This window comes from Saccopteryx bilineata, chromosome 3, assembly GCF_036850765.1.
Source record: "Saccopteryx bilineata isolate mSacBil1 chromosome 3, mSacBil1_pri_phased_curated, whole genome shotgun sequence".
Lineage (NCBI taxonomy): Eukaryota > Metazoa > Chordata > Mammalia > Chiroptera > Emballonuridae > Saccopteryx > Saccopteryx bilineata.
The window spans coordinates 296,130,685-296,148,216 of NC_089492.1; the positions used below are offsets into that span (position 1 = coordinate 296,130,685).

The following is a 17,532-nucleotide window of genomic DNA, read 5'->3' on the forward strand; positions in this document are numbered from 1 at the left end:
AACGGAGGTGATTAAGATCGGTGAGGTGGAAGCCTTTGATTCTAGGAAAATTCAGATGAGTCAGTAGCTTTATGAGCACTGAACTAGTGGGTTTTGGAGCCCAGTGTGTGTATTTACTCGCTTGCCGAGTGCAACTCTAGAATAAAGGACAATGGACCACCAGTTTTCGGCTCTGTTGCTTCATTACCATCGGTTGGAATCAAACCTGAACCCGCATTGGCCAGGCGGCTTTGATGGCAGCTGCGAATACTGGCCAAACAGTATTAAACCAATGAATGCATAAATAAGAGGCACAACAAAGTGGTGTCTCTCTCTCTCTCTCTCTCTCTCTCAAATCAATAAATAATGAAAAATTTATTAGTTTAGGATTTCATTTTTTGATTTTAAAGAAAAGAGAGACAGCAAGAAAGAGGGGGAGGAGTGGGAAGTATCAACTCCTAGTTTTTATGTAGCTGCTGTCCTGTAGTTGCTTCTTGTATGTATCTTGACTGGACACACCAGGGTTTTGAACCGACGACCTCCACATTCCAGGTGATGCTTTATCCACTGCGCCACCATAGGTCAGGCAATAAACAAGAAAAAAATGTAAGAAAGAAACAACCGATCACCTGGGATGATTGCATTTGGCCGACAGCCTCCAGGTTTAGTACCTGCAACTACTATATATTTTTTTGGTTTGAAGTCACATTCTTTATGGGCAGCCCCCAACCAATGACTAAGGATGGTGCTGGTGACAGCAATAATGCACATCGGGTTCCTCCAAAATCAATCTTTTCTTTATTTAAATTTTTTTAAATTAATGATTTTAGAGAGAGAAAGATGTCAATTTTTTGTTTCACTAATTTATGCATTCATTAGTTGTTTCTTTTTAAATTTTTTTTTATTAATTTTAATTTTTTGTGTTAACGTGGATTCAGGTGCCCCACTAATTCATTCCTGTATGTGCCCTGACTGGGGATCTAACCTACAACCTTGGTGTATCAGGATAATGCTCTAACTAACTGAGCTACCCAGCCAGGGCAAGGCAATCCTTTTTTTTTTCTTCTAGCATTGTTTCTTTCTTTCTTTTAATTTTTTATTTATTCAGCGAGAGAGGAAGGGAAAGACAGAGAGAGAGAGAGAGAGAGAGAGAGAGAGAGGAACATTGAGCTCTTCTTGTATGTGCCCTGACGGGACCAAACCGGTGACCCCTGCACTTTGAGATGATGCTTCAACCAACCGAGCTACCTGGCCAGGGCTTGCTTATTTATTTTATTTATTCATTTTTAGAGAGAGAGAGAGAGAGAGAGAGAGAGAGTAGAAAAAGATGGGGAGGAGCAGGAAGCATCAACTCCAGTATGTGCCTTGACCAGGCAAGCCCAGGGTTCTGAACCAGCGACCTCAGCCTTCCAGGTTGACGCTTAATCCACTGCACCACCATAGGTCAGGCTGTTTTATTTTTTTAAATTGAGACTAAATTCACATAAGAAAACCCATCCCTTCAGCCCTTTCAAGATATGCAATATGGGGGCCTCTCCTCTGGTCACCCTGCTGTGCAACCATCACCTTTATCTACCTTCCAAAACATGTTCATTTGCCCCAGAGGAAGTGATTAAAGCAATCACGTTCCCCTCCCCCTAGCCCTTGGCAGCCACCAACCTACTTTCTGTTTCTACGGATATGGAAATCTGAGCCCTTTCTCTACACATTGGGCTGGGTGGGCTTTTCTCTCCGAGGTGAGCCAGGGTCTGAAGCCCTTTCTATCCACGTCATCCTTCCTCTCTCTCCTTGCACAGGTGGCTGACCCTTGTACCAGCCTGACGGCTTTCACTGCTTACCCCTGTTCCCTCTCCATTTTACCTTTCCCTGGCTTCTTCCCAAGAAATTCCTTGTACTCCTGACGCTGGTGACACGTTTGCTTCCTGAAGGACCTGAAGTCACAAGCAAGACTGTGAGGCCCAGCAGGTGTTTACTCTGCAAACCAGAGCTGGAGGGTGGCTGGGTCTTCAGCAATCAATACACGGCGTCATCTGGAGTGCCCGCGGGTGTCAGTATCTAGCTTTACACGGTGTTTCCTAGGGGCTGGGCACAGCAGTGAGTTGTGGCCTGAACTCATGCTCAAGGCATGGCACATCATAATTCTTGCTTTCATTTATATTTCTTAAAGATTATATTTATTCATTTTAGAGAGAGGAGAGAGATTGAAGGCGGGGGGGGGGGGGGGCTGGAAGCATCAACTCCCACACGTGCCTTGACCAGGCAAGACCAGGGTTTTGAACCGGCGACCTCAACTTTCCAGGCCCATGCTCTTAGCCACTGCACCACCACAGGTCAGACAATTCTTCCTTTTACAGACAACAAAACCTAGATCCCTGGACTGCTTGTCCTGCCCCCACACATTACCCACTTTGGGAAAAGTAGTTCCTTACCCCCAACTGGAAGCCCTTTCCTAAACATGAAATCGCAACATCTTCCCCTGAGGAAGGCCACAGCTTTCTCCCTGTGGCTGAGCTAGGCCCGTGGCCCCCCAGTATCTAGAAGGATCTAGAAAAGTCCAGGTTCCTAGCCTGCAAGTGGACAAAGGGTAGAGACTAACCCACAAATTTTAAAACGCCCACCAGAGCCTGACCTTGGCGTGTGGTGGAGCAGTGGATAAAGCATTGACCTGGAATGCTGAGGTCACCAGTTCAAACACCTGGCTTCCCTAGTCAAAGCATATACAGCACTTGATGCTTCCTGCTCCTCCCCCACTTCTCTCTTTCTCTTTCCTCTCTAAAAGGAATAAATAAAATCTTAAAAAAAAAAAAAAAAAAAAAAAAAAAAGAATGTCGACCTGGAATCTGAAATTAGAGTTTCTAAGCAAATATGAGTTAATGCTTCCTGCTCTTTCCCCTCCTCCCCCTCTAGCTCTCTCTCTCTTCTTACTCTAAAAATCAATAAATAAGAAAGAAGGAAAGAAAGAAAGGAAAAAAGAAAGAAAAAGAAGGAGAGAAAGAAAGAGAGAGAGAAAGAAAGAAAGAAAGAAAGAGAAAGAGGAAGAAAGAAAGAAAGAAAGAAAGAAAGGGACAGATAGGAACAGACAGGAAGGGAGAGAGATAAGAAGCATCAGTTCTTCCTTGCAGCACCTTAGTTGTCCATTGATTACTTTCTCATATGTGCCTTGACCAGGGAGCTACAGCAGAGTGAGGGACCCCTTGCTCAAATCAGCGACCTTGGGCTCCAGCCAGCGACCTTTGGGCTCAGGCCAGGAACCATGGGGTCATGTCTATAATCCCACACTCAAGCTGGCGACCCCGCACTCAAGTTGGTGAGCCCATGCTCAAGCTGGCAACCTCGAAGTACCAAACATGGATCCTTCGCGTCCCAGTCCAATACTCTATCTACTGTACCACCACCTGGTCAGGCTCGCCCAGTAGTCAGCAATTATTATGTGCCAGGCACACATCCAAGGTAGACTGTGCCTTTTTTTTTCTTAACTTGATTCTTGCCACTCACCCCCAGAGAAAGGCAATGCTCACAACAGCTACCTCTTAGGCATATCAGACACTGCCCAGAGCACGGGAGACAGATTGGCCCCTGAGTTCTGCCCCACAGCCTTCTGCAGTAGTGACTCTTCTTATCCTCATTTCACAGATAAGGGCACTGAGGTTCAGACAGAAGAAGCCATATGCCCCAGGTCATACCACCAGCAGGAGGCAGAGGTAGAGATGCAAACCCAGGCAAGTCTGGCCGCACCATCTTTGCAGATGGAAGAAATGGAAGCCCCTCCCTACCCAAGGGGACTGTAGGTGGCAGAATACAGGGCCCCCAAAGTATCCACCTCCGATCTCCAGGACCTGTGACAATGGCATCTCACTTAGCAGAAGGAGACCTTGCAGGTGAGATTGAAGGAAGGACATTGACATGGTAAGATGACCCTTCCCTGGGTGAGCCCAATGTCATCGTTAGGGTTCTTATTAGTGAAAGAGGGGCTCGCTGCTAGAGAATGTGATGTGACAACAGAGGCAGATGTCAGAGTGAGGTGCTCTGCACACAGAGGAAGGGGCCACACGCTAAGGGAGTCGGGTGCCCAGGAGCCGGAAAAGGCCAGGGAAAGGATTCTGCCCTGGAGCTCCCAGGAAGAACCATCCCCCTGGACACCTCATGCCAGCCCCTAAGGCCCATTTCTGCCTCTGCCCTGCAGCATGGTGAGCTGATAAATGCCAGCCACTAATTTTTTTTATTTTTTTTTTTTTTTACAGAGACAGAGAGAGAGTCAGTGAGAGGGATAGACAGACAGGAATGGAGAGAGATGAGAAGCATCAATCATTAGTTTTTCGTTGTGACACCTTAGTTGTTCAATGATTGCTTTCTCATATGTGCCTTGTCCATGGGCCTTCAGCAGACCGAATAACCCCTTTCTCGAGCCAGCGACCTTGGGTCCAAGCTGGTGAGCTTTTGCTCAAACCAGATGAGCCCACGCTCAAGCTGGCGACCTTGGAGTCTCGAACCTGGATCCTCCGGATCCCAGTCTGACACTCTATTCACTGCGCCACTGCCTGGTCAGGCTTCAGCCACTAAATTTGGGGTATGTTGTTATAGCAGCCACAGGAAACTCATACAGGCACCCAACTCATATCTGGCGGAGACAGGGGTTCAAACTCAGGTCTCACGGGTGAAATCTTTGAGACCTTCTGGGTCTATCTTGGGTGTGCGAACTTTGGAACTATTCCATATACTTTTTAGTCAAGAAACTAGGAACTGATATGCAGAGGTTGTGGGTTCAATCCTCGGTCAGGACACCTGCAGGAACAGATTGGTGTTTCTGTCTCTCTCTCTCTCTTTATAAAATCAATATTAAAAACCTCACCAGGAATTATATTTCCACAAGAAATAGGAAACCTGGCCCATAAATATGACAAAGACACCTCAGGGCTAGCACCAAAGACGCATTAATCGTTATTATCATGATGTCTATTTTCTGTCTACACATCATCAGTGTCAGCTCCTCTCCACCTTTCCTGCTCCAGAACATTCCATGGCTCCCCAGTGCCTTTGGGATAATGTCTGAAGTCCTTCATGGTGATCAAGAGCTCTGGGTCCCAGTTTATTTTTGCTGGTAGGTTCCACACTCCATCACCCAGCAGACGAAGGCTCTAAGCCCTCACAGGCCAGGTTTTGGGGAACATCTGGATGCTACTGAGAAAGCCTTTCTGTAGCTCCCAAACTCACACATGTCTTCTTTAGTGTGTGTGTGACAGAGATAGAGAGAGACAGAGAGAGGGACAGATAGGGACAGACAGACAGGAAGGGAGAGAGATGAGAAGCATCAGTTCTTTGTTGTGGCACCTTAGTTGTTCATTGATTGCTTTCTCATATGTGCCTTGACCAGGGGGCTACAGCAGAGCGAGTGGCACTTTGCTCAAGCCAGTGACCTTGGGCTTCAAGCCAGCAACCTTTGGGCTCAAGCCAACGACCATGGGGTCATGTCTATGATACCATGCTCAAGCCAGTGACCCCATGCTCAAGCTGGATGAGCCCGTGCTTAAGCCAGTGACCTCAGGGTTTCAAACCTGGGTCCTCCACGTCCCAGTCAGATGCTCTATTCACTGTGCCACCGCCTGGTTAGGCACATCTTTACCTGACCTTGTCCTGCAACCACACACACACCGGTCACCATTACTAGTCAGCCTCTTCTTCTTATGGGGGATGACCAGGACCATGTTGGCTGTAGCACCTTGTATTTTTACTTTAACAAGATCTTTTTAAAAAATTGATTTGACAGAGAGGAAATCTTATTCCCTATGTATAAGATGCACCTTTTTTTCCCCCGAAAAATTTGAGGTCTAAAATCTGGGTGCATCTTATACAGTGGTTGTGGCATTTCAAATGCCATAGATGGAACTGAGGAGGAGGCAATATATGAAGACAGTGATTTGTCATCAGACACAGATGAGGACAAGCTAACGGATAGAAGTTTTGACAGTGATGAGGAGTTGTAGGAATTTTATGATGAATAAAACTTGAGTTCAATAACTTTATATAATACTTTTTTTTTTCTAAATTTCAGGCCCCAAACTTAAGGTGTCATAATTATACATGGGGAAATCTGGTATTTATATATTCAATGGCTGATTCTTATATGTGTCCTAACCAGGAATCGAACCTACAACCTTGTATACTGGGATGACATTTCAATCAGCTGAGCAACCTGGCCAGAGCACATCTTGTATTCTTTTTTTTTTTTTTGTATTTTTCTGAAGCTGGAAACGGGGAGAGACAGTCAGGCAGACTCCCGCATGTGCCCGACCGGGATCCCCCAGGCACGCCCACCAGAGGCGATGTTCTGCCCACCAGGGGGCGATGCTCTGCCCCTCCGGGGCTTAGCTCTGCTGCGACCAGAGCCACTCTAGTGCCTGGGGCAGAGGCCAAGGAGCCATCCCCAGCGCCCGGGCCATCTTTGCTCCAATGGAGCCTTGGCTGCGGGGGGGGGGGGGGGGGGGGAGGGGGGAGGGGGAGACAGAGAGGAAGGAGTGGGGGTGGAGAAGCAAATGGGCACTTCTCCTATGTGCTCTGGCCGGGAATCGTACCCGGGTACCCCGCACGCCAGGCCGACGCTCTACCGCTGAGCCAACCGGCCAGGGCACATCTTGTATTCTTTAAGATTTTATTTATTCATTTGGGGGTGAGGGAGAGGAGCAGGAAGCATCAACTCCCACATGCGCCTTGACCAGGCAAGCCTGGGGTTTTGAACTGGTGACCTCAGCGTTCCAGGGCGAGGCTTTATCCACTGCATCCCCACAGGTCAGGCCACATCTTGTATTTTAACTGGCAGATATACATGTGTCTGCTCTCGAGCTTGGGAACTCAGGGCAGGGGTGAGATCTCCTTCCAATGGCAGAAATATTGGTACTGTCTGTCTGTCTCTCTGCTTTCTCATCTTGACTCTCACGGAAGCTGAGAGCCTGAAGTCCTGGTTGCGGGGGCTCCAAAAACCGTGTCGCACAGAGGAAGGAAAGCTGGGCCTCAGACACTTGTGTCCCAAAAGAGATGGGCTCGATGGGCTCTTACTCAGCTGTGAAAAGGGATGGAGCACTGCTACATGCTACAATGTGGATGAAACTCAAAAACACGGGTTCGATTCCCGGCCAGGGCACACAGGAGAAGCACCCATTTGCTTCTCCACCCCTCCGCCGCGCTTTCCTCTCTGTCTCTCTCTTCCCCTCCCGCAGCCAAGGCTCCATTGGAGCAAACATGGCCCGGGCACTGGGGATGGCTCCTTGGCCGCTGCCCCAGGTGCTAGAGTGGCTCTGGTCGCAACATGGCGACGCCCAGGATGGGCAGAGCATCGCCCCCTGGTGGGCAGAGCGTCGCCCCATGGTGGGCGTGCCGGGTGGATCCCTGTCAGGTGCATGCGGGAGTCTGTCTGACTGTCTCTCCCTGTTTCCAGCTTCAGAAAAAATGAAAAAAAAAAAAAAAAAAGAAACTCAAAAACATGGTGCTCACTGAAAAGCCAGATACAAAAGACATGTGATTTTATTTCTTTATTTACTTTTTAGAGAGAGGCTGGGAGAGAGAGAGAGAGACAAGAACACAGATCTGTTCCTGTATATGCTCTGACCGGGGATTGAACCTGGCAACCTCTGCGCTTCAGAACGAAGCTCCAACCAACCGAGCTCTCTGGCCAGGGCGTGTATGATCCCATTCATTTAAAATGTCTGGCCTGACCTATGGTGGTGCAGTGGATAAAGCGTCACCCTGGAATGCTGAGGTTCAAAACCCCGGGCTTGCCTGGTCAAGGCACATATGAGAAGCAACTACTATGAGTTGATGTTTCTGGTTCCTCCCTTGTTCTCTCTCTTCTCCCTAAAATCAATTAAAAATATATACATATATATATATACACACACACACACGTGTGTGTGTGTGTCTGTGTGTGTGTATGTGTGTGTGTGTGTGTGTGTGTGTGTGTGTGTGTATATATATATATATATATATATATATATATATATATATTTAAATGTCCAGAGTGGACAAATCCGTAGACCCAGAGAGCAGTTTGGTAATGGCTAGGGGCTGGGGGCAGGAGGAAGGGGGAGGGGCAGAGCTTAATGGGTATGAGGTTTCCTTCTGGGCAGATGCAAAAGCCCCAGGACTAGACAGAGGCGGTGGGTGTACAACACTGTGCAGGTGCTACTGAGTTGTATATTTTCAAATGGTTAATTTTACGCTTTGTGAATATTGCCTCAATTAAAAAAAATATGGTGGGATACTAAGGGAGCAGGCACTGCTTAAGGGCTAGAGTCCTGGGTCTGAGGGAGGAGGCCAGGGCCCAGACTTCTGGGTCTGAGGGAGGGAGGTGAGGCTGGAGACTCAGACCCCTAGGTCTGAGGGGGGTGTTTGGGGATCCCGGACCTGTGGGTCTGATGGAGGAGGCCGGGGGGCCTGGACCCCAGGATCCTGAAGAAGCAGGTGGAGCCTGAAGCCCACACACTCGAGGACCCAGTACGGGGAAGCTGGAAGGGGAAGCTGGAAGGGGAGGTCTGCCTCGTGGGGAGCGCAGCCCTGGTCTTGGTGGAGAAGGCTGCTGCTTTCTGGGAAGGCTTTCAGATGGAGATGTCACCACTGAGGTCTCCCTTCCTCCTACCACGCCCTGCTGACTGGTGGAGAATCGGGCCCAGAGAGAGGAAGGGAGAGGGGACACGTTGGTGGAAGGAGGCGGGGTTATCGGTCCCCACACCCTGCAGTCCCAGGACAGAAAGAGCACTCAGGAGGGAGCTGGAACTGCAGGCTATGATCCTCGATTCCGGGTCCCCATGAAGTAAGAGCTGGGCAGCTGGACACCTTGGGGGACTAAAAAGGACTGCAGGTGTTCTAGAAAGGCCTGGGGGCCTGGGTTTCTGCCCCCCCCCCCAGGTAGGAAGGCCAGAGAGAGCTGGAGATCCTGGTTTCTGGGTCTGGGGGCAGCGGGGTAAGGACTAGAGAAGTTTGCATACTGAACCTATAATGTGGTAGGAAGGAAGTTGGGGGTGCCCTGAAACTAACGGGGCCTGCCTGGGTACTGAGCAGACCGGAAGTTCCCGTTTGGGGTGAGGTCCCTACAAAGTGGGAGGTCACTCTGGTCCTGACACGCACTGTCCTATAAGTTGCTCCCGCCTGGTGGACTTTAGCTATTCAGAAGGCTGTCTATCTGAGCCCCACCCATCCCTGCCCTCCTTTGCCTGAACCTCTCAGGCAGTCGCAGTCCAGGGACTGAGAGAGCCCGGATCTGAGACCGGCAGGTGAGCGTCCTGGCAGAACCCAGACTCCAGCAGACATCCCACTCTGACAAGCTGGGTGAGGGCAGGGCTGCTAGGAGAAACGTCAAGGTGAGGGTTCATGGCTATTTAAAGTTAGGGTAGGTGGCTGCAGGCTGAGAGCTGGCCTCGTCTGAGCAGACACCCCCACCCCACCTATATCAGGCCCAGACTTCTGCCGGGGAGCCAGTGGGGGCCTCAAAGTCAGGTGGCCTCTGATCTGATGCACCTAGACTCTTGGGGCTCGTTCCTCACCTGACAGAGAGAGAAAGAAGGGAGACAGAAAGAAGAGGAGTGGGATTAGAAAGGAAGGAAGGAAGGAAGGAAGGAAGGAAGGAAGGAAGGAAGGAAGGAAGGAAGAAAGAAAGAAAGAAAGAAAGAAAGAAAGAAAGAAAGAAAGAAAGAAAGAAAGAGATTCACTAGTGGACCTGTCCTTCCTCCACACAGCTGGGAATGTGGGGCTACTTGTCCCTACTGCCTGTCTTCCTGGCTCTCTGGGCTGTTGCGAGCATCTGGACCGTGTGAGTGTTTTGGGCTCAATGATGACTAGTTCTGAGGGAGGAGGGGCGGGGCAGGCGGCCCCCTGGACTGCCGGGTCTGAGGGAGGTAGCAGTCTGGTTTCTGTGGGTAACAGAAAGAAAAGTTGTCTCTAAAGCTGCTGTCAGTTGATGTCTTCCTCTCCTTCAGCTTCGCGATTGCAGTGGCCAACAGGACGGTGAACCTCACGGAAGGCATCCCATATATCAGGTACTTATGGCGTTGGGAGCCTTCAGAAGGAGGAAAGGGGAGGTCCCAGATGTATGGAGCCACATGTGGACCCCTTATCTTTCTCAGTCTCTGTGGCTCATACCCCCCTCAGAGCTGCATCTTCAGTCAGCTGCTAAACATGGGAGCTGCCTTGGGTAATTATGCCCCAGACCTTCCCCTGAAAGGACTGGCCCCTCCCAGCCAAGGGACCCCAGTCCCTCCTCCCTCGGACTGGAGAGTTCAGGCCCCCAGGCCCCTCCTCCCTCAGACCCGGGAGTACAGACTCCCAGCCCCTCCTCCTTCCGACCCAGGAGTCTAGCCCTCCCGCCTCCTCTTCCTCCATCATACCCAGGAATTGGGCCTCCAGTCTCTCTTTTCTCAGACCTATGAGTCCACTCACGCCCAGCCCCTCCTCTCCTAAGTCCGGGATAGGGCCCCCACCCCTGGATCACCCCAGTCTCTCCCACACCACAACTCCAGGATCTGGTCTCTTGCCCACTGCCCTGTCCTCTCAGCCGCCTGGATCTGCATTCTCCGTTATCACCAGTTTCGGGATTGGGGCGTCGCTAAGTGGCTTAACCAGCTGATCCTGTGGTCTGGGCTCCTCTGTGCCCTGGGCACCTCCGTGGTGGGCAATTTTCAGGTGAGACGCGGAGTCGGGGGCTAAGCGTCGCCTAGCCGGGGGTTCCAGCCTGTGGAGTCTGGGACTACAACTCCCAGGATCCTCCAGGGCCGCAGGCTTGCTTCTTTCGAGGGCTCGGCCCCGCATAGCTTCCTGGGACTTGTATTTCTTGATGGGTCTTGGCCCATGGTGGTGCGGGGTGACTTGAAGACTTGTCCGGACAGAGCTTTCGCGAGAGGCTCTTTATAATGATTTCGTTGCACCCTAGGGGGTTGGGGGTAATGCTCTGTCATCTTCCATCCCGTTAATGGTAGAATTTTTGACATATTTATTCTTTCTTAATGTTTGCCACATTGGTTGAGTTTGCACTAGGCTTTACATTTCTGCCCTTATTTGGTCCACCTGAACAAGAACCCTAGGTGGGTCCCTTGCGGCCAACTCTTACAGAGAGGTGGTTCTCAGATATGAACCCAGATTTTACAGACTCTAGAACCCCCGTGCCTAACTAGGAAGCTCAGTAGATCTTTGCAGAATAAATGAATGTGATCGGAGAAATTACACTGATGGGGGAGAGTCAGACAGACAGACTCCCACATGTGTCACACCGGGATCCACCCTGCAAGCCCACTAGCGGGTGATGCTCTGCCCATCGAGGTGTTGCTCTGTTCCAACAGGAGCCATTCTAGTGCCTGAGGTGGAGGCCATGGAACGGTCCTCAGCGCCTTGACCAACTTTGCTCCACTGGAGCCTTAGCTGCAGGAGGGCAAGAGAGAGAGAGAGAGAGAGAGAGAGAAAGGGGGAAGAGTGGAGAAGCAGATGGGTGTTTTTCCCGTGTACCCTGGCCAGGAATCAAACCTGGGGCTTCCACACACCGGGCTGACGCTCTACTGCTGAGCCAACTGGCCAGGGCCTGTTATCATTTCATTTTACACTGATGTCTCCAATTCCAAACCTCTCCTGGTGAGAGAATGGAGGCTGGTGAAACCGCAGGATGTTCAGACCAGACACGGCCCCCGAGTGTCACCACAGGTCCCCCATGACATCTGCATAGCCATTCATTCACTCCTTCCCCTGTTCCTGTGCTCAACCTTACTTTTTCTTTAACTATGACATCACTCCCCTGAGGAGCCTTTCTTAGACGTTTTCCCTTATGAAATTTTTTTTATTTATTTATTTATTCATTTTAGAGGGGAGAGAGAGAGAGAGAGAGAGAGAGAGGAGAAGGGGGGGAGGAGCAGGAAGCCTCAACTCCCACATGTGCCTTGACCGAGCAATCCCAGGGCTTCGAACTGGCGACCTCAGCATTCCAGGTCAATGCTTTATCCACTGCGCCACCACAGGTCAGGCCCCTTATGAAATTTTTAATATTTTAAAATATTACCATAATATATACGATATGTTGGTAAGCCAAAAATAAATAAATAACAAAAACCATTGAGTGGTTTAAGAGAATTTTGCCATTCCAGAACCGATTTTAAAATATAGTTTAAAAAAAGTATTTACTGATTAGGTCTTGGCTGGCTAGCTCAGTGGTAGAGCGTCGGCCCAGTGTGTGGAAGTCCAGGGTTTGATTTCCAGCCAGAGCACACAGGAGAAGCGCCCATTTGCTTCTCCACCCTTCCCCCTCTCCTTTCTCTCTGTATTCTCTTCCTCTTCCACAGCCAAGGCTCCACTAGAGCAAAGTTGACCCGGGTGCTAAAGACGGCTGCAGTTGCAACGGAGCAATGCCCCAGATGGGCGGAGCATCACCCCCTGGTGGGCATGCGGGGTGGATCCCAGTCAGGTGCATGCTGGAGTCTCTCTCTGCCTCCTGGCTTCTCACTTCAGAAAAAAAAAAAAAAGCATTTACTGATGATTTTAGAGAGGCAAAGAGAGGAAGGGAGAGAGAGACAGAGAGAGAAGCACCTAGTTGTGCATTCATTGGTTGCTTGTCTTGTGTGCCCTGACAGGAGATGGAACCCACAAGCTTGACGTTTTGGGACAGTACTCTAACCGATTGAGCTGCCTGGCCAGGGCCCCAGAACTGATCTTTATCTCCTTGGCCACAATATCTGCTCTCCCACACACTGGATGAGAATGAAAGAATTATTTCACCAATATATATGAGCATCTGTTATGTGCCAGGCACTGTTTTAGGCACTGAGGCCCCAGCAGTGAATAACAGCTTTAAATGACCATTCTCCTGGAGCTGACTATAACCAATGAATGCAATCAATGAATCGATCATTGGGCATAGTCATTGTCGGTCACTGACCATGAGGTTGATCAGGGGGCCACTCCTTGCCTCATGGCCCTGTGGCCTCCCCACAGCTCTTCCCCTCAACTCTCCCTGCTTCCCTTTCTAGCAAAAGAACCAGCAGGCCACGCACCTGACAGGGGCCTTCTTCGCCTTGTTTGTGGGCCACCTCTACTTCTGGCTGCAGCTCCTTCTCTCCTGGCGGATGAAGAGCCTGCCCCAACCCGGGGCCCCGTGGATCGGGCCACTCCGCCTGGTCCTCTGCAGCCTCTGCACCTTCCTCATGGTGACCAGTATCCTTATGGGGGCAGGGTTTGGGGTGGCTCTTCATGGGTAAGGAGTCTGCTCTGTGCTAGCATGGATGCCGTCACCTTTGTCAGCCCCATTATAGGACAGTTGTCACAGAGTGCCGACCCAGGGCCATGCTGCCTGGGTGGGAATACCACTTTGTCCCCTGTGGGAAGCGCGGCTGTTTTTTTGTTCGTTTTTTCTTGTTGACAGAGACAGAGTAAAAGTCAGAGAGAGGGATAGATAGGGACAGACAGACAGGAAGGGAGAGAGGTGAGAAGCATCAATTCTTCGTTGTAGCTCCTTAGTTGTTCAGTGATTGCTTTCTCACATGTGCCCTGACTGGGAGGCACAGCAGAACCAGTGACCCCTTGCTCAAGCCAGCTACCTTGGGCTTCAAGCCAACGACCATGGGGTCATGTCTATGATCCCACGCTCAAGCTAGTGACCCCTCGCTCAAGGTGGATGAGCCCACGCTCAAGTCAGCAACCTCAGGGTTTCAAACCTGGGTCCTTTGTGTTCCCATCTTACTCTTTATTCACTGCACCACAGCCTGGTCAGGCTCAGCTGTATTTTTTTTAGTTTTTACTTTTCATTGCCTCAGTTCCTCATCTATCAAATGGTGATGATCACAGAGCTAACTTAAGGTTGTAAGGAACAGAGATGAGACCCACGAGGTGCTTATATCAGTGCCTGGCACATAGTGAATGACCAATAAATATCGGGATGATGATAAACCAATCATTTGGGGTACCCATTCTGTGCCAGGCATCATGCTGGCTAAGACCGGAAACTGAGGTTCAGACAGGGGTAGTCTCTTGGCCAAGACCCACCATGAAGTTCAATGCTGGAGCTCGTAGTGGGCTTCAGATCCCTCTTATGCACTCTCAAGGGTAGTCTGTATGTATCTCTTCTCAACTCCACCTTGGGTGATGTCAGTGTTAGTAGTTTAAAATGGCTATGTTGGCAGTATTTACATCATAGGAAGTGGCAAGTGCACAAATCAGAGCTGGTGGTTAAATGTTTACCACCACACCACTGGGTGGCACCTCAGTTCCAACTCACTTCTGAGTCACCCTGGAACCCAGCCCTGGCACGCCTCTGGGTGAGTCAAATCAATCTCTGAGCCTCAGTTCCCATGTCTGTAAAATGGAGTTATAGTAGGAATCAAAGGAGGACAACTTAATGAAGGAAGTAGGATTTATTAAAGCCAGTGGAGCACGTGGAGCTTGTCGCTCCAAAACATGGGCTCCCCGAAGTTGATTTTCTTACAGTTCATATACCTTTACAATATCTAAGCAATGGGCATGTGATTTCTCTGTTTAAGGTTTCCCGGGACTCAAGGAGAAGGGAGGGAAAGTTTCGGTGGGGTCAGCAAGGGGGAAGAAGTTTCCAGATCACTGGTCATAGTTACATACAGATCCTGTTATTCTTGCTTTCTATTGTAACTATGGGATACAGTTAATTTATCACTGGCTGGCTCGGTTACCCCTGCTGGCTCCTTTCCCTTGTATTCTTTTCATTTCTTCCTTCTTAGGGAAGAGGGGGCCTGCCTCTCCTTCCTCAGAGTTACTTTGATCATATTGGTGATTGTCACTGCTAGGTCAAGAGCTCTGAGGGAGAGGAGGGGCTGCAGACCCGGTGTTGGGGACGGCCACCCTCTGTGGGGACGATGACAGAAGAAAGGCTGAGGGAATGCCGGTGTTCCCAAGGCCCAGGGACAGAAATCAGCCGAGGACCTGTGTTGGTTGTATTAAGTGGACTCGTTCATTTTCTAGAGCAGCAACCTGATCTGCACGGAGGAGGTGGGAAGGGCTACTCCGGCTGCAAACCAGCCTCTCTCCTCTGCTGCTGGGCCCTGTTGCTGATGAGATCCAGCCCAGCCCCTTCTAAAGTCCCCACCAGTTTGGTTGCAGGCTCCTCCTTCTGTGGGGGCTTAACTGTTCCTTAGCTGCAGAAGTGGGGGATGGACCATAAAGACTGCCAGCTGAGTGTGTTAAGGGCTGGACGTCCGACAGAGATGAGTCTCAGATGTAGCAGATAAGCTGGTTCTGCTGAAACACCTGCTTTGGGCCTGGGTTGGGAGGTTCGGGGACACCGCAGGTGTGTGCCCACAGAGGGTGAAAAATTCAGCTCTGGGGGAGGGGAGGGAGGTGAGGAGGTTGCTGGCAGGGAGGGCTTAGAGCCTTGGGCTTCTGTCTTGGGGCAAGAGGGAGCCATGGAAAGCTCGTGAGCAGGGGAGGGACAGGTCAGTGCCAGAGATATGCAGCTTCTTTGGGTGCTGACACATCTCTTTTGCTTTAAAGGTCCATGGGGTCAGGGATGGTATTGGGCTTATGGAGCGCCTCACAAGCCTTGAATGAACTGTCTAATCTGATCTCGCAGGAGTGAATCAGAGCTGGCTCCAGACAATAAGAGGTGTCTCTGCTAGGCTGGCTGGAGCTGGTGCGTGTTCTCCGGTAGTTAGGGAATGGTTCAAAAAAATCTAGGCAGGACGGGGCAGACCTGCAGACATGGAAGGGCCAAAAAGAGACAAGCGAGGCAGATAGGAGCAGCCTGGGGGTGACCAGCCGACCCTGGGCATGAGGGAGCTGGCTAGGGCGATTCTGGGCCCGTGAGTGCATGGTGGGGCTGTCATGAAGGTGGGGGCATCCAGGAAGAGGAAGATATATATATATTTTGTATTTTTTAAAAATTATTTTTATTTATTTATTCATTTTAGAGAAGAGAGACGGAGAGAGAGATAGAGAAGGAGGGAAGAGCAGGAAGCATCAACTCCCGTATGTGCCGTGACCAGGCAAGCCCAGGGTTTTGAACTGGTGACCTCAATGTTCCAGGTCGATGCTTGATCCACTGCGCCACCACAGGCTAGCTATTTTGTATTTTTTTTGAAGTGAGAAGCAGGGAGGCAGAGACAGACTCCCGCATGCGCCCTACTGGGATCCACCCGGCATGCCCACTAGGGGGCGATGCTCTGCCCACCTGGGGCCATTGTTCCATTGCAACTGGAGCCATTCTAGCGCCTGAGGTGGAGGTCATAGAGCCATCCTCAGTGCCCGGGCCAACTTTGTTTCCATGGAGCCTTGGCTGTGAGAGGGAAAGAGAGATAGAGAGAAAGGAGAGGGGGAAGGGTGGAGAAGCAGATGGGAGCCTCTCCTGTGTGCCCTGGTCGAGAATCGAACCTGGGATTTCCACACACTGGGCCGATGCTCTACCGCTGAGCCAACCAGCCGGGGCCAAGAAGAAGATATTTAAAAAAAAATTTTATTGTTTGATTTTAGTGAGAGAGTAAGGACATCCATCTGTTCCTATATGTGCCCTGACTGGGGATTGAACTAGCAACGTCTGTGCTTTGGGATGATGCTGTAACCAACTGAGCTATCTGGTCAGGGCAAGAGGAAGATATTTTAGGGGGAAGATGTGATTCTGTGTGGGAGTGAACTGAGGCCTGCAGGCCTGAGGCTGGTGGGTGGGTGGGTGGTGGTGGGCTGTGTATGTTGAGGAAGGTAGAAGCAACGTGCCTGGTTGAATGGCCCAGGCAAGTGGGGAGACTGCAGAGCCAGGGTCAGGGGAGGCTGACAGGAGGCTGTTTCCGGATATTGGGAACATCATACACACAGAAGGGACACACTGGGGTAGATATCTGGGAAACAGTTTGAGATGCAGACAGGATCAGAGGACATTTGTTTGAGAGAGGTCAGGGAGCCATTGGGAAGGATGACCAGCCAGAGAGGTCACGCCCATGGGGGCAGGGTGAGCATGCCACACACAGGAGAGCACCCAGACACAGCCTTGCCTGCCCCCCGTGGCTGACCCTTGCCATGGCAGTGTGCCCTTGACCCTGGTGTAAAGTGGTCATTCTCCACACCAACCTGCTGCGCTCCGCCTCTGCCGTCTGCGAGTGGGCCGTGGCCATGCTCCTCTTCGCGCTCTTTGGCCTCCTGGCTGTGGACTTCTCTGGTGTGAGTGGCTGCACACTGTGCCTCCAGCCTCGACCCAGCCTCAGCCAACCGCCTGCCTCACCTGCCTCCCTGCAGACCCAGATGTTCTGACCCAGGCCTGGCCTTCTACTGGCTGAGGACATGGAAGCCAATCGCCGGACCCCTCCACGCCCCCAGGATGAACGTTCAGAGATGGACCTTTGCGGATGAACCTTTGGGGACTAACTTTTGGGGACGTACTTTAAGGGACGTGCCATCTCTGCCCCACCTGACACCTAGCGGTGTGCTCTTGTTGGTGAGGCTGCAAACAGCCGGTTGGCTGGCATCTTCACGCCCTTCTGTCCCTGCCATCTGGTCCTGCCCCTGTGGTCAGGGCCACCAGGAAGCGAGAGGCCAAGGCCAGCCAAACCATCCCTGATCAAGGGTATTTATTATGGTTATTAT

At 50.8% G+C, this 17,532-nt stretch overlaps 1 protein-coding gene across 4 annotated transcripts; it reads left to right on the forward strand.

The window, feature by feature from the left end:
* Nucleotides 1-1,678: 1,678 nt before the first annotated feature.
* TMEM150B (transmembrane protein 150B) lies at nucleotides 1,679-17,458 on the forward strand. 4 transcript variants are annotated; one of them, XM_066271009.1, is made up of 8 exons: nucleotides 1,679-1,715; nucleotides 3,613-3,885; nucleotides 9,702-9,775; nucleotides 9,942-10,001; nucleotides 10,089-10,156; nucleotides 10,517-10,644; nucleotides 12,969-13,152; nucleotides 17,000-17,458. In XM_066271009.1, exons 2-8 carry the CDS (start codon nucleotides 3,883-3,885, stop codon nucleotides 17,197-17,199), a joined length of 717 nt encoding a protein of 238 aa, XP_066127106.1. In that variant the 5' UTR covers nucleotides 1,679-1,715; nucleotides 3,613-3,882; the 3' UTR covers nucleotides 17,200-17,458. The 4 variants fall into 4 exon arrangements, with proteins under 4 accessions (XP_066127106.1, XP_066127108.1, XP_066127107.1 ...); XM_066271011.1 differs by lacking the exons at nucleotides 1,679-1,715; nucleotides 3,613-3,885 and adding an exon at nucleotides 8,656-8,779; XM_066271010.1 differs by lacking the exons at nucleotides 1,679-1,715; nucleotides 3,613-3,885 and adding an exon at nucleotides 9,103-9,239.
* Nucleotides 17,459-17,532: the final 74 nt, after the last annotated feature.

What these genes read in the sequence shown, in the direction of transcription:
- TMEM150B (XM_066271009.1), top strand. An exon ending in AAACATGGGAGCTGCCTTGG is followed by an intron (nt 10,157 to 10,516) that starts GTAATTATGCCC and finishes CTGTCCTCTCAG; the next exon opens with CCGCCTGGATCTGCATTCTC. An exon ending in CCGTGGTGGGCAATTTTCAG is followed by an intron (nt 10,645 to 12,968) that starts GTGAGACGCGGA and finishes TTCCCTTTCTAG; the next exon opens with CAAAAGAACCAGCAGGCCAC.